This window comes from Ranitomeya variabilis, chromosome 4 (genome assembly GCF_051348905.1).
Source record: "Ranitomeya variabilis isolate aRanVar5 chromosome 4, aRanVar5.hap1, whole genome shotgun sequence".
Taxonomy (NCBI): Eukaryota; Metazoa; Chordata; class Amphibia; order Anura; family Dendrobatidae; genus Ranitomeya; species Ranitomeya variabilis.
The window spans coordinates 436942177-436958778 of NC_135235.1; the positions used below are offsets into that span (position 1 = coordinate 436942177).

A 16602-nucleotide genomic window follows, 5' to 3' on the forward strand; every position below is an offset into this window, starting at 1 on the left:
TATGAAAGAAGGGACCACCAAATGAACCCACCAAACTGCGACTAGACAATTGCCATCCCAGGTAAAATTATCTGTGAGCTAATGATGCCCATTTTACAACAAGGGTACCTCGTGTACACTGATAATTATTACACCAGTATCCCGCTATATAAATCCCTCAAGGCTGCAAATACAAGGACCTTTGGGACATTCAGAAAAAAACTAGTATGTTTTCCATCGCAATTGGTGTCCAGATGTTTGGAAATAAAGGGCATCTGTCACTGTTCCACCTCTCAGAGTGTCTGGGATGCAGTTACTGACAGCTTGGCCATCCAATCTGCTACAGGGGCGTGCTGAAGCTGTCAGTACTTTGATTTCAACAATGTTGTTGATAAGTGCAAGTCAGGGTTGGGTTACGAAAAAATAGCCCAATCTCTGATGATCCCCCAGAGCACCACACTATCAAATCCATTATCATCAAATGGAATGAATATGGTACCACAACAAATCTGCCAAGAGAGGGCCACCTACCAAAACTCTCAGCCACAGAAACAAAAGGTAACCCTGAAGGAGCTGCACAGTTCCCACACAAAGAATGGAGTATCTGTCCATACAACCACAATAATCGGTACACTCCATAGAGGTGGCCTTTATGGAGGTGGCCTTTATGGAAGAGTGGACAGAAAAAAGTCTTTAATTATGCACAAAAATTGTAAGGCTCCTTTTGAGTTTGCCAAAAGACATGTGGGAGACTCCCCAAATGTACGGAGAAAGGTGCTGTGGTCATATAAGACCAAAACTGAACTTTTATATCTGGTGCCCAACCAACACAGATCATCATCCCAAGAACACCATCCCCACAGTAAAACATGGTGGTGGCAGCATCATGCTGTGGGGATAATTTTCCAGAAACAGGGAGAGGGAAAATGGCCCAAGTCAAGGGGAAGATGGATGGTGCGAATTGCAGGGTTATTCTTGAGCAAAACCTGTATCAGTCTGTCAGTAATTTGAGTCTAGGACAGAGGTTCACCTTTCAACAAGACAATGACCAAAATCATACTGTAAAAGCAACACTTGAGTGGCTTAAAGGGCCACTGTCACCCCCTCCAGCCATTATAAACTAAAAGAGCCACCTTGTGCATCAGTAATGCAGCAGTCTAACAAGGTGGCTCTTTTAGTTTTTGCTTCTGTTATTCCCTCAATAAAGCATTTTATAATTTTCCCCAAATACCTATCTTTGTACCTGGAGGTGGGTCTGATGCCTCCTCTGTGAAGCGCCCAACTGCCGTCACTCATCTCTTCTGGGGCGATGGTCGCCGCCCCCTGCGCGCTGTTTTTCTTAAATCCGGCGCCTGCGCTGTGTGTGCCTGCCTGGGGCTTGCGCAGTGTTCATTGGTAGTGTTGAGCATTCCGATGCTGCAAGTATCGGGTATCGGCCGATACTTGCTGTATCGGAATTCCGATACCGGGATTCCGATACTCTTGTGGTATCGGGTATCGGGTATCGCAACAACATTAATGTTAAAATGTGTAAAAGAGAGAATTAAAATAAAAAATATCGCTATACTCACCTCTCCGACGCAGCCGGGACTTCAGCGAGGGAACCGGCAGCGTTGTTTGTTTAAAATTCGCGCTATTACTTGGTTACGTGAATTCCCGGCTTGTGATTGGTCAGGTCGGCCACGTTGCCGGGACGCGGACCAATCACAGCAAGCCGTGACGAAATTACGTCACGGCTTGCTGTGATTGGTCCGCGTCCCGGCAATATGGCCGCCCTGACCAATCACAAGCCGTGACGTCACGGGAGGCTGGACACGCGCCCATTTTAAAATGAGCGCGTCCAGCCTCCCGGCTTGTGATTGGTTGACCGCGGCGCAACCAATCACAAGCCGTGACGTCACGGGAGGCTGGACACGCGCCCATTTTAAAATGAGCGCGTCCAGCCTCCCGGCTTGTGATTGGTTGACCGCGGCGCAACCAATCACAAGCCGTGACGTCACGGGAGGCTGGACACGCGCCCATTTTAAAATGAGCGCGTGTCCAGCCTCCCGTGACGTCACGGCTTGTGATTGGTCAGGGCGGCCATATTGCCGGGACGCGGACCAATCACAGCAAGCCGTGACGTAATTTCGTCACGGCTTGCTGTGATTGGTCCGCGTCCCGGCAACATGGCCGACCTGACCAATCACAAGCCGGGAATTCACGTAACCAAGTAATAGCGCGAATTTTAAACAAACAACGCTGCCGGTTCCCTCGCTGAGGTCCCGGCTGCGTCGGACAGGTGAGTATAGCGATATTTTTTATTTTAATTCTTTCTTTTACACATTTATATGGTTCCCAGGGCCTGAAGGAGAGTTTCCTCTCCTTCAGACCCTGGGAACCATCAGGAATACCGTCCGATACCTGAGTCCCATTGACTTGTATTGGTATCGGGTATCGGTATCGGATTGGATCCGATACTTTGCCGGTATCGGCCGATACTTTCCGATACCGATACTTTCAAGTATCGGACGGTATCGCTCAACACTATTCATTGGCCGTCATAGCTCAGATGCTGGGTGCCTGACTGCGCCTGTGCGGGCAGTGCGGCCACCCTGCTACTGAATCCCCGCCCCGCACTGTGTTATGCATTATGCACAGTGCGGGGCTGGGATTCCTGGGCGTGCGCACTGCACTGTTCAGACGCTCCCCAGGTCCCCCGCCTTCCAGCTTTGTTCTTTGTGGCTGTTCCAAACGCCGGCAAGGAAACCTGTGTATTCCGGCAACACTGGAAGGCGGGGGACCGGGGGAGCGTCTGAACAGCGCAGTGCGCATGTCCAGGAATCCCAGCCCCGCACTGTGCATAATGCATAACACAGTGTTCACAGTTGTAGGTAAGTTATTTACATGAATGGATGCAAATAATAAAAAAAAACCTGTGAAATTGCAGATTGTGCGGTAGCAATACACAAAAATTGCCAAGAGAGGTGAGTACTTTCGCAAGCCACTATAGGTCCTTAAAGAAACAGGTTTTGTAAATTTGTTGAAAAAAATGATAAATTGTTGTTAAACTTCTAACCCATCTTACAGCCTAACAAAATAAAATTACGTTTGAAAAATTATGCGCATGCAAAGTAGATTTATGGGAAAAGTTGTTTATTAATTATTCTGCACAGCATAACTGATTTAAGGATATAAAGATTGAAAGTTCGAAAATTGCTATTTTGTTCGTCAATATTTTCACCAAAATTGCAGTATTTTCACAGACATAACATATCTGCCTAAATTTACCACTAACAAAGTACAAAGTGTCATGAAAAAAAAAAAATTACACAGCAATGTGATTCGATAAAGCTTTCCAGAGTTATTACCACATGAAGTGATACTGGCCAGAATTAAAAAATAACAATAAGCTCCATCACTAAGGGGTTAGCATTTACATTTTGAAAACCAAACTGTGTTTTCAAGAAGCAGTATCACTGAATGTACTAAGTACAATTAACCCCTTTCAAGCTTAGACATATCCATACGTCCCTGTGACCCGAGTCTATCTGACCTGGGACATATGGATACATTTCATCTTTAATGCCACACCACCATTTTAAAGCTGGGCACATGGAGTTGTCTTGGGGGTGGCGACCCCCCGCAGCTACGATCACTGTGATTGGCTGTTAAATTCTGAGCAGCCAATCGCAGCATTTCTCAGTGTTTCAGGCAATCAGATTGCCAGAAACGCTGATGTCCAGCCTAAGATTGGTGCTGTAAGAACACCAAACATAGCCTGAGATCTAGCAATGTCGGCATCAGTAGGACCAGCTCCGATTGATGTGATCGATGCTGACATCTATGGCGCCAATCAGAAAGCACAGATAAGCTGTGATCTGCTAGTGATCACCCTGTACTTCCTCCTTTTCAGTTTGGAGTTGTACAGGATGGTCACTCAGTTTGTCGCTGTGCTGTGCTGTGGTCTGTGGTCCCACAGAAGCATCTGTGTTATCACAGATCCTGCTACTGGTGCCTCGTCGTTCCTGTTGAATAAAGAATTAAACAAGAAAGAAGTAAGAAGAGTTCCTGATGTCTTTTCCCTCCTTATCCACCCCAGTCCCCCTCTTCTCCCTTATTTCCCACCTTTCCACCCCCACACTCTCTGCCGCCAAGCACTAATAAGTACTTGATCGCTGATCAGTACTTGATCGCTTGATTTTTGGCAGTCTTTTCCTTTTTTGCGCGTCCTGCAGCGGCTGAATGCTGATCAGTTGCGCAATTCACTAATCAATATCTGTGCTCACTGGTTTCCAGAACTTTTTTCATCCCTGTCTGCTTCCCCCCCCTCCACTTTGCACCATCTCTGTGTGTGCATCCAGCAGCCACCGAGCATTGACTGAAATTGCTGATCCACACTTGTGCTCGCTGTTTTCCACAACTTTTTTTCCACTGACTCCCCCCTTTGCACCACTCCATGTCTACTTCCTGCAGCCGCCGAGCTACTGATCAGACGTACACTACTGATTAGCACCAGCACTCGTTTTTGGCAAGGACTTTTTTTGGTCCTTGTCCATTTTTCTCCCCCCTTCACTTTGCACCACCTCCATGCATGCATCCAGCAGCCACCGAGTATTGATTAGCGACTCAAATCGCTGATCCGCACTTGGGCTCGTTATTTTCCACACCCTTTTTTTCCACTGATTTTTTTCTCCCCACCCCACCTTTTGCACCACATCCTTGCATCCGTCCTACACACATTAGTGACCCCCGGTTACTGCTTTTTTTTTTTTTTAGAAAAAAGATAAAAGTTTACATTAAGCACTTACACACACACATGAATAAAGTTTGGAACGCACACAAACATCACATAAGTAAAAGCACGTATGCGGAGGAGGCATACATTTTCCTTGCCTTTGACACTGACAGTGAGGGACAGGATCCCACTTTTCTTTAATTTTCCTCCTCCTCCCCATCCTCTTTGTCCTGTGATGCCAAACCGCCTCTTAGACGGAACCACTCGTTTCTGACCCTGTATGGACCTCACTCCCGAAGATTACGAGTCACTGATTCCTTACTTTGTGGTGCAATCAGGAATCAAATTTGACACCACTGTCCTCACAAAAATAGATGTTTTCAAAGTATTTTTCTGTGAGAATTTTGTGAGACATCTGCAGTCCCTAATCTGTTTCAAGAGGAGACTCAAATTTTGGCAAAAGCTCCCTAGTAAGAGGGCCAGGTACAGAATTAATCTCTACAAACTGTGTGATCATACCTCAGGGTACACACAGGTGTTTATGAAGGAAAGGACACCCGGATTCAACCCCCTGAATGTCCCCCTGTCCTGGGAGTGAGTGGGAAAAGTGTATGGGATTTGGTGCACCCACTGCTGGATCAAGGTTATCACCTTTATGTAGATAACTTTTTTTCCAGCATCCCACTGTTCAGGTCCCTCTCTGCGCGAGCAACTGCAGCCTGCGGTACTTGTTTGCAAAAATCAGAGAGGCCTCCCTAAGATGCTAATTGGGCAACTGGTCAGAAAAGGTGAAAGCAGAGCCCAATGTAGCAACAACATGCTGGTGTTCAAGTACAAGGACAAGAGGGATGTCCTTTTCTTGACCACCATACATGGTGATGGCAGCACCCCCAGCACTGTACGAGGTGCCGCTACACAGGTCTGCAAACTGGATTGTGTACTGGGGTACAACAAGAACATAGGGGGGAGTTCATCTCTCTGTTCAAGTCCTACAGCCATACAGTTCCCTGAGAAAGGCCAGACCGGTAAGTCATATCTTCAGTTCCAGGAGGTAGTGATCAAGGTCCTAATCTTTGGAGGTCAGGAAGGAACAGGTCCCAGTACGCCTGGAACTGAAGGTGCTTGTATTGTATCAGGTCAACATTTCCCTGGGGAGGTCCCTCAAAACACAAAAAAGGAAGGTGCTAAAAGAGTTGCCAAGTGTGTTACAGAAGGGAGATCAGGCCCAGATTGATAATCTACCCAGGCGGGCAGATGACCGTTGGGCCAGCGGCTCTGAGCTTCAAAATGGGCCACCGGCCCTTTAAATCTTATGCACAGGCCTGGTGCGAGCGTTCTCTCTCGGTGCACACACTGACCAGGGCCGCGGTGGCCCACGTCATCTCGTGAGCACGTCCTAGTCAGTGCGGACAAGCAGGAAAGCGAACACCAGGGCCTGAAGGGAAGTTTGAAAAGCCCGCTGTGGCACGCACAGGACACCGCACACCCAACGGACCGGATGCTAGAGGCAGAGCCGCACTGCTGGGGAGCGACAGTGAGGTAAGTATGCAAAGCTTTTTTCTTTCTGTACAAAATGAATTAAATGGGTGAGGGGAGGAGGAAAGAGGACTGCACATAATGATGTGGGGAGGGGGGTTAAAAGGGACTGCACATGATGTGGGGAGGGGGGTTAAAGGGGGACTGCACATGATGTGGAGAGGGGGGGTTAAAGGGGACTGCACATGATGTAGAGAGGGGGGTTAAAGGGAGACTGCACATGATGATGTGGGGGGTTAAAGGGGGACTGAACATAATGATGTGGGGAGGGGTGTTAAAGGGGGACTGCACATGATGTGGGGGGTTAAAGGGGGACTGAACATGATTATGTGGGGAGGGGGTTAAAGGGGGACTGCACATGATGATGGGAGGGGGTTAAAAGGGGACTGCACATGATGATGTGGGGAGGGGGATTAAAGGGGGACTGCACATCATAATGTGGGGAGGGGGGTTATAGGGGGACTGCACATGATGATATGGGGAGGGGGTTTAAAGGGGGACTGCACATGATGTGGAGAGGGGGTTAAAGGGGGACTGCACATGATGATGTGGGGGTTAAAGGGGGACTGAACATGATTATGTGGAGATGGGAGTTAAAGGGAGACTGCACATGATGATGTGGGGGGTTAAAGGGGGATTGAACATGATGTGGGGAGGGGGTTAAAGGGGGACTGCACAGCATGATGTGTGGGGTGTGGGGTTAAAGGGGGACTGAACATGATTATGTTGTGAGGGGGGTTAAAGGGGGACTGCACATGATGTGGGGGATTAAAGGGGGACTGCACATGATGATATGGGGTGGATAAAGGGGGACTGCACATGATGGTGTGGGGTGGTTAAAGGGGGACTGCACATGATGATGTGAGGGTGGTTAAAGGGGACTGCACATGATGATGTGGGGAGGGGGGTTAAGGAACTGCAAAGGATGACATGGGGTAAAGGGGACTGCACATGATGAAGTGGGGGAGGAGAACTGCACATGATGAAGTGGGGAGAGGGGCGAGAGACTGCAAATGATGAATTGAGAGTGAGGGAAGAGAGACAGCAATTGAATTGAAGGTGGGCGGTGGGGAGAGCAAATGATGATCTGGGGAGACAGCAAATAATAATGAATTTTGAGGGTGGGGGAGTAAATGATGTCAATAAAAGAGAAAAAAAGAGAAAAAAGTTGAATTGCACTAAGAAATATGTCTACTTACTGGTGGAGTGGATGAGCTCTGAGTCCATGGCACATAGCAGAGTGAAAACATGATGATGAAGGTGCTTGCTGAAGAAATCACACATGAAGCAATCCAATGAAGAGAAGAAAAAAAAAGCAACAACACTTCGTTCTTTTGTGGCATGTAAACCTTAGTCCTTAAGTACAAGAAGTTTTTCATAGACATGGTTTTACAGGCAGGACAAGTGCAGATAAATGCAGAATATTCTTTTCTCTTAAGTATTGGCACACGTGTCCGCCTGCCGCAGCAGGAAGGCTCCGGCTGTCACTGCGCGCTACTGAAGAGCAATGAATACTCACCGCTCTCTGCGATGAACAGTCCAAGCATGCAGAGAGCACAGAATATTCCGGCAGCTGACCTTTGGCTTTAAAGCAGTGCATGATATCCCTGCCATGTACTGCTTATAAGCATAAAGCAGCTGCTGGTGTCAGAACAAGATGCTGCGAGGGAGCCCTGGGAAGGTAAGTGTAATGGTTTGTTTTTTTAATCTTTACTGATGGGGCCATGCATACCAGGATAAGGATAAGGAAAGGGTGGGACCAATCATATCAGGATAAGGATGGGACCATGCATACCAGGACTGGGCTGGGGGCCAACCGTAACAGGTAAAGGATGGAGCCCTGCATACCAGGTTAGGGATGGGCCATGCATACTTGGACGAGATGGGGACCCTGCATACCAGGATAGGGATGAGGGCGATCATTCCTGCCAGGATAAAGATGAGGTGGACCATTCCTAAAGGCATAGGGATGAGGATCCATACATACTAGGATGAGATGGGGCCCTGCATACCAGGATAGGGATGGGGCCCTGCATACCAGGATAGCGATGGGGCCACGCATACTAGGACAAGATGGGACCCTGCATACCAGTATAGGGATGAGGGCGATCCTTCCTGCCAGGATACTGATGAGGAGGCATGCATACCATGATGGGGATGAGGGCCATGCATACCAGGATAGGGATAAGGGAGCCATGTATACAAGGATAGGGATGAGGGGCCATGTGTATCAGGATGGGGATGAGGGGACCATATTTACTAGGATAGGGGATATTAAGCACAGAATTGATTACATTTTTTCCTTCAGTTTTTTTCCCCTAATTTCCTCCTCTAAAACCTAGGTGCATCTTACAGTCTGAAAAATACAGTGTATATATTGGAAAACCCAGTTAAATGGATAATGCCAAGTAATCCCCTATCCCGACCCCCATGATCCCGAGAACCGGCACTCTAAAGAAGAGGTCGATCAGGCGCACTGCGGCGGCATTCACACATGGCTCTTCAAATAATGCCTTTAAGAGGAGTGTTGAAGGGCACGACAAAATATAGCAAAATCCACTGATCGGGTGTGGGTAAAGTGTTATAGTACGTGGGCTGGTGGGGTTTGTGTGTCAGGGGTGCTTTTCTGTCCCAGTCCGGCCCTGAGGGGGGTACACAAGGACACCACTTATCAATGCGACACCTGTCCAGACAAACCTGGTCTGAGTATAAAAGAATTCTTCAGACTGTACCGCAAATCTATGGAGTACTAAATTCATTTCTGAATGACGCAATTTATGTATGCCAACCTGACGTGCATTACAAAACTCACGTATGGCAACCTGACGAACTCTACACTACTCATGTATGCCAACCTGACATACGCTACAGAACTCATGAATGCCAACCTGAGGAACTCTATAATACTAGCGTATGCCAACCTGACGAACACTGCAGAACTCATGTATACCAACCTGACGGACTCTACATTACTCACATATACCAACCTGATGACTCTACACAACTTACGTATGCCAATACATTATAAAATTCACATACCAGAAAACAGTGGGTCAGTTAAAAAATAGGGTCACTTGTGGGGCATTTCCACTGTTTAGGCGCATCAGGGGCTCTGCAAATGCGACATGATGCCCGCAGACCATTCCATCAAAGTCTGCATTACAAAACCTCACTGCTTCCCTTCCGAACCACTACTTGCTCTCAAACAGTAATTTTCTCCCATATATGGGGTATCTGCGTACTCAGGAGAATTTGCACAACAAATTCTGAGGTCCAGTTCCCCATTTAACCTTGTGAAAATACATTTTTGGGGCTAAAATAGCATTTTTGTGGAAAAAAATAGATTCTTTTTTATTTTCACACCTCGAAGTTATAATTTTCTGTAACGCACCTGAAGGTTCAAGGTAATAACCACACATCTAGGTAAATTCCTTGAGGGGTGTAATTGCCAAATTGAGGTCACTTGTGGGAGGGTTTCTACTGTTTAGGCACATCAGGGGCTCTGCAAATGCGACATGATAACCGCAGACATTTCCATCAAAGTCTGCATTCCAAAACGTCACTCCTTCACTTCTGAGTCCCGACGTGCACCCAAACAGTAGTTTTCTCCCACATATGGGGTACCCATGTACTCAGGAGAATTTGCCCAACACATTTTGGGTCCATTTTCTTAACTTTGTTAAAAAAAATTTTGAGTAAAATAACATTTCGGTGGAAAAAATTTGATTTTTACAATTTTTTCTTTTATTTTCTCAACTCAACGTTATAATTTTCTGTGAAGCACCTGAAGGTTCAAGGTGCTCAACATACATCTAGATAAATTGCTTGGGGTGTCTAGTTTCCAAAATGGGGTCACTTGTGAGGGGTTTCTACTGTTTAGGCACATCCAGGGTTCTGCAAATGCAACATAACGCCAGCAGACCATTCCATCTAAGTCTACATTTCAAAACGTCACTCCTTCCCTTCCATGCTCTGCCGTGCACCTAAACAGTGGTTTTCCCCAAATATGGTGTATCAGCATACTCAGGACAAATTGCACAACTTTCAGGGTCCAATTTCTCCTGTTATCTTTGTGAAAATAAAATCTGTGGGCGAAAAGATCATTTTTGTGGAAAAAATATGATTTTTTACTTTCACGGCTTTACGTTATAAACTTCTGTGAAGCAAAGTGCTCACCACTCATCTAGATAAGTTTCTTGAGAGGTCTAGTTTCCAAAATGGGGTCATTTGTGGGGGGGGGTTTCCAATATTTAGGCACATCAGGGGCTCTCCAACTGCAACATGATGTCCAATCTCAATTCCAGCAATTTTCCGTTGAAAAAATCAAACAGCGCTCCTTCCCTTCCGACCTCTGCCATGCACCCAAACAGTGGTTTTCCCCCACATATGGGATATCCTCGTACTCAGGACAACAACTTTTGGGATTCAATTTTTCCAGTTACACTTGTAAAAATAAAAGATTGGAGACTAAAAGATCATTTTTGTGGAAAAAAATATGATTTCTATTTTCATGGCTTTACATTATAAACTTCTGTGAAGCACTTAGGGGTTAAAAATGCTCACCACACATTTAGATAAGTTCCTTGGGGGGTCTAGTTTCCAAAATAGGGTCACTTGTGGGGACTTCCATGGTTTAGGCACATCCGTGGCTCTCAAAACGTGACATGGCATCCGATCTCAATTCCAGACAATTTTGTGTTGAAAAAGTCAAACTGTGCCCCTTCCCTTCCAAGCTCTGCCTTGTGCCTAAATAGTGTTTTTTTTCTCCATATGTGGGTATCAGCATGTTCAGGAGAAATTGCATTATAAATTTTGGAGTTGATTTTAGTGTAGTCTAAAGTTAATTTTTTGTGAAAAAAGGTATATGCAAATTGCCTCTTCAGAGAGGAAGAGGACTTGAACTCTGTAGTGCCACCTGTTGGAAGTAGCGAGCCTACAAGTCACAATCAACCATTTGACGAGTCTTGCAATATGACTTCGGATAAAAAAAAGGTAAATGTTCATTTTTTCCTTTCACATTCCATAAATTTCTGTCAAGCACCTGAAGGAATAATAAACTTCTTCAATGTTGTTTTGAGCACCTTGAGGGGTACAGGTTTAAGAATGGTGTCACTTTTGGGTATTTTCTTTCATTTAGACCCCTCAAAGTCACTTCAAATATGAGGCGATCCCTAAAAAAAATGGATTTGTAAATTTTGCTGTACAAATGAGAAATCGCTGGTCAATGTTTAACCCTTATAACTTAACAAAAAAAATTGTTTCAAAAATTGTGCTGATGTAAAGTAGACATGTGGGAAATTTTATTTATTAACTATTTTGTATGACATATCTCTCTGATTTAAGGGCATGAAAATTCAAAATTTGAAAATTGCTAAATTTTCAAAATTCTCGACATAAAGTGACTGGTCAAATTTGTAAAAAATGGCCTGGTCATTAACATGCAAACCACATTGGGGGTAATTGGGGGTAAAGGGGGTTAAAAGTTGCCAACCACTGAACTCCAAAACAAAATTTAATTGTAAAAAAGACATGTTTTCTACGAGGGACTTATTTTTGAGTGTTTGGTAGCCAAATGGTAGTTTGAAATAAAAATGAAAATCCCCTCATTATTTTGCTACCAAGAAGAAAGACTTTCATGGGACATTCTTCCCACAATTATTTACCTTTCTTACAGGATTACAGGATTTTTTTCAAAAGCTTTCAAACTAGATACAGAACCAGATATCACTACATGGGCAAATTTATTGATGTTATCATCCATATCAGCTGCGAAAGGAACAAGTGTTTATGGGTTCCCACTAGTGCTAATTTACACTTAAAATGTAAATTATTCAAGGAGATAATAGGAAACTTTTTTATATCTGTTTTTGATATTTAAAATATATTTTTTTACACTTACATAAGCATTTCTCTCATCAATTTAAAGACAGGACAGTCAATTCTAAGGTCTTATTTGCACAAGTCAGTATTTTGCATCACTATTTGCATTTCAAAATGAGATATTGTGACTACAGAGAAAATATACAGATTTCCACATTGGCTTTGGGAGATTCTGACTGACACCTAACTCTCCCTTCTCACATTCACTAGTGGATATATACTGTCATTATATAATTCCTGACCTTACATTTGTGGCCCACACTCACGTAAAGTAATTAACACATGTGCCTTTTTTACTTTTCATCTTTAATCAACCTTTCCTAAGATGTGTGGCATGAGTTGACCAGCTTTGAAAAAAAAAACATGATTTTGTCAGACTCTGCCATGAGATGTCTTGCTATGTTTGTCTATGAGTGGCTACCCAATGGTTGTGATTGACTTTTCAAGAGTTTTACTACCATGTCGCAAAGCTGTATTGTAATACATGAAATCCATAATAGATGTATTGTTATGTTCATTTGTACTAATCACTTTTAATTTTCCACATGAATATCATTAAAATATTTTTAGCCTGCTTATTATGTTTCTCAGAATTGTTTGCAAAAAACTGGTAATATATATTTTATTTGGATAAAGTAAAATAAAGAAAAATCTTACACTTGGGGTAAGATGTAATTGTAATGTTATTTCCAGTGTAGAAGATTTTATTTTTATTAACTCACCAGTTAGCAGAGTGAAATGGCAAGGACTTGTAAGAGTTAAAAATGCCGGAGTCATGTATTTGGCTTTTACTCCATCATTATTCATAATATCCATATTGGGGGTATCAACATCTTGGTCATAGTCCCAACGGAATCCATCAAAAGAGATTAGCAAAAGCTTATGGGAGACCTTCTTTCTTGGTTGTAAAGGGATTGATGAGCCCAGTGCAAGAAAAGTTAGGATCACTGCACAGAAAGTCAGCATCTTCATGAAAGCTGAGAAAGACTAATCAATGAGGCAAGTTACAACAATCTTCATACGCTTATAATGTTGGGAGAACAAAGTTTGTCCTGATATCTTATCTAAGAAAATCTTTACAATGTACAGGGATCAATAACAAACTAGCATCTACAGTTCACAAGTTCCCCTTATCAAATTACTACTAACAAAGAACATTACAGAAGAAAGTCGTAAATGTGATTTTACACTTTTATATGGATAGAATTAAAATACTAATTGTATAATCCCTTTCTGTATTAAACTCATAGGTTGGAATAATAAAAAATGATTAACGCTTCAAGGTCTTGACCGTTATACTTTTGTTTGTTTTTGGTATTACTGCAGTAATACAGATATGATTTTGCTTACACAAACTCATTGTATCCGTATAGGGTTTTATACAGAGTAGGATGCTATGAATTAAAGGTGTATTCTCAGGTTGTCACTTGAGCAGCTCACCGTTTTGCAGGGTTTTTTTATTTTCTGGTTTCTGCACAGCAGGCAATTCTCTTTGAGTGGCAGTTCTCATCAGTAGCCGAGCTTTAGCAGTAGCAGAACTAGTACTGAGCTTTATAATTCTTCTGTAGCTCATTCAACTATAAATGGTTTGTTCTGGAATGTAATACTGATATCACTATATCTACTATCTACAAATAGAGATGACAGTGCATTTGAACAAGTACATGGCCCAGGAAAGATAGAGCCTTGATTAGAATTACTGCTCTGAAAGCAGCTGATGGTGGAACTAACGATTTTGCACGATTTATAACAGCAGCTTGTCAGGAGCTGAGATGGAAAAGGAGGGAAGTGCGCAGCTAGAAATCAATGGACTGGAGAGAGGTGGTTGGGATGTTAGGAGTTAAAGGTATATTTCCATCTCCAAGATCCCACCCCAATAAGTAGTAGGTATAATTATAATAATAATATTAGAAAGTACCTCCAATAAGAAATGTAATATAATTCTGCTGGCTGATAAACTGTCACTTACCTCATGTGCAGGCCATTGCAGTAGCTTAGGTATGCATGGTTACAACCACTAGCAACTAACTAACTAACTGTCACTATATGAGTGGTCGGAACCATGGATACCTAAGCTACTGCAATGCCCTGCACTTGAGGTACATTAAGTGACTTAGGTTATCAGGAGAACTATACTTCCTTTGTAATTGGAGGTATTTGCTAATATTATTATAACACCTACCACATATTGAGGTAGGATCTTGGAGGTGGGAATACCCCTATAACACCTCTCTTGAAATGTAACTACTGCACAAACTTGGCCAGGCTCTGGTGGCAAAGCTCAATGGAAACAAGCTTTATACTGAGATGTGGCAGACACCTATTGCATTTAGGGAAAGGAGGGACAGCCGTCTGCCGGAGGGCACAAAAGCATTTGTTTTTATCATTTAATGTGCCAACCTTCGCTGACAGGCAGGAGATAGCCTAGGGTCATCGCCTGAGTCTCTCTATACTGGCCCCTATAATACAATTGTTTACCTAAGCACCTTAACCCCTTCCTCCTGGGCAGTAATACTATTATTAACTAATAGTTTCTCCATAAATAATGGTGGATTACTGTCCAAACTCAATTTAAATTTACTATCTTTTTCCTTCCTTCCCCCTAAACCCATTTAGGGTTGGACAGGGTTAGAAGGGTCAGTCGACAGTGAACGGGGGCGCCATTGCGCAGGTGTAGGGTGCCAACCTCCGCAGGCAGGTAGGAACAGTCTAGCCTAGTGACAGGTACAGGCACCTCCTGGTATTTCTTTCTTCCTTTAATGGTGGTAGTGGTCTCTTTTAACCCCTTTCTGACCTTGGACGGGATAGTACGTCCAAGGTCAGATCCCCTGCTTTGATGTGGGCTCCGGCGGTGAGCCCACATCAAAGCCGCGACATGTCAGCTGTTTTGTACAATAGCAATAGCAGCGAGTGGAATCGCGATCCACCCGCCGCTATTAACTAGTTAAATGCCGCTGTCAAACGCTGACAGCGGCATTTAACTACCGCTTCCGGCCGCGCAGCCGTAAATGTGCTCATCCCCGACCCCCGTCACATGATCGGGGGTCAGCGATGAGTCAGGATAGTAACCATAGAGGTCCTTGAGACCTCTATGGTTACTGATGCCAGCTTGCTGTGAGCGCCACCCTGTGGTCGGCGCTCATAGCAAGCCTGTAGTTAAGCTACATAGGAGCGATCTGATGATCGCTGCTATGTAGCAGAGCCGATCAGGCTATGCCAGCTTCTAGCCTCCCATAGAGGCTATTGAAGCATGGCAAAAGTAAAAAAAAATGTTTACAAAAATATGAAATAAATTAAAAAAAATATAAAAGTTTAAACCACCCCCCTTTCGCCCCATTCAAAATAAAACAATAAAAATAAAATCAAATGTACACATATTTGGTATCGCCGCCTTCAGAATCGCCCGATCTATCAATAAAAAAAAGCACTAACCTGATCACTAAACGGCGTAGCGAGAAAAAAATTAGAAATGCCCAAATTACTTTTTGTTTGGTCGCCGTGACATTGCATTAAAATGCAATAACGGGCGATCAAAAGAACATATCTGCACCAAAATGTTATCACTAAAAACATCAGCTCGGCACGCAAAAAATAAACCCTCGTCCGACCCGAAATCACAAAAAATGGAGATGCTACGGTTATCGGAAAATGGCGCTTTTTTTAAAGCATTAGTTTGGAATTTTTTTTCACCACTTAGGTAAAAAATAACGTAGACATGTTAGGTGTCTATGAACTCGTAGTGACCTGGAGAATCATAATGGCCGGTCAGTTTTAGCATTCAGTGAACCTAGCAAAAAAGCCAAACAAAAAGCACGGATGGGATTGCACTTTTTTTGCAATTTCACCGCACTTGGAATTTTTTTCCCATTTTCTAGTACACGTCATGGTAAAACCAATGATGTTGTTCAAAAGTGCAACTCTCCCCGCAAAAAATATGACCTCACATGGCCATATTGACGGAAAAATAAAAAAGTTATGGCTCTGGGAAGGAGGGGAGCGAAAAACGAACACGGAAAAATGGAAAATCCCAAGGCCATGAAGGGGTTAATATCACTGATTGTTTGCGTTAAGACGTTAGTAAAGGTAATTTTAAATACTGTATTTTTACACGGTGAATCAATTGTTTTATTATATCTGTACAGAAATTTTTTTTTTTTAGCTGTGATTTATTCCTGGGAGAGAGGATAAATCAATTTTTCAAGCTTTTGTCTAATGTGTTTTGGTACCTTAAGATTGTGAGCTGTGAGAAGGGAGGCTGGAGAGGGAGGTCACCTTACAGTTTATCTGCTTAAGGCCAGGATCACACACAGCGAGATACGTCTGAGTCTCACAGGTTAAAACCAAGCTCTGGCACCGGCACTCCAGAGCGGAGCATGCAGCCGCACAGCAATACATGGAGCTGCATGCTCCGCTCAGGAGTGCCAGTGCGAGAGCTTGTTTTTAACCTGCGAGACTCGGCCGTATCTCGCTGTAGTGTGACCCCGGCCTTA

At 43.9% G+C, this 16602-nt stretch overlaps 1 protein-coding gene across 1 annotated transcript in view; it reads right to left on the bottom strand.

Moving 5' to 3' along the window:
- The window catches only part of ENPP7 (ectonucleotide pyrophosphatase/phosphodiesterase 7), a 51626-nt gene extending 38505 nt beyond the window's left edge, over positions 1-13121 (bottom strand). The window contains exon 1 of the mRNA XM_077251434.1: positions 12835-13121. Within this exon, the coding sequence (XP_077107549.1) occupies positions 12835-13084 (250 nt within the window). The 5' untranslated portion in view covers positions 13085-13121. The remainder of the gene's footprint in view (positions 1-12834) is intronic.
- Positions 13122-16602: the final 3481 nt, after the last annotated feature.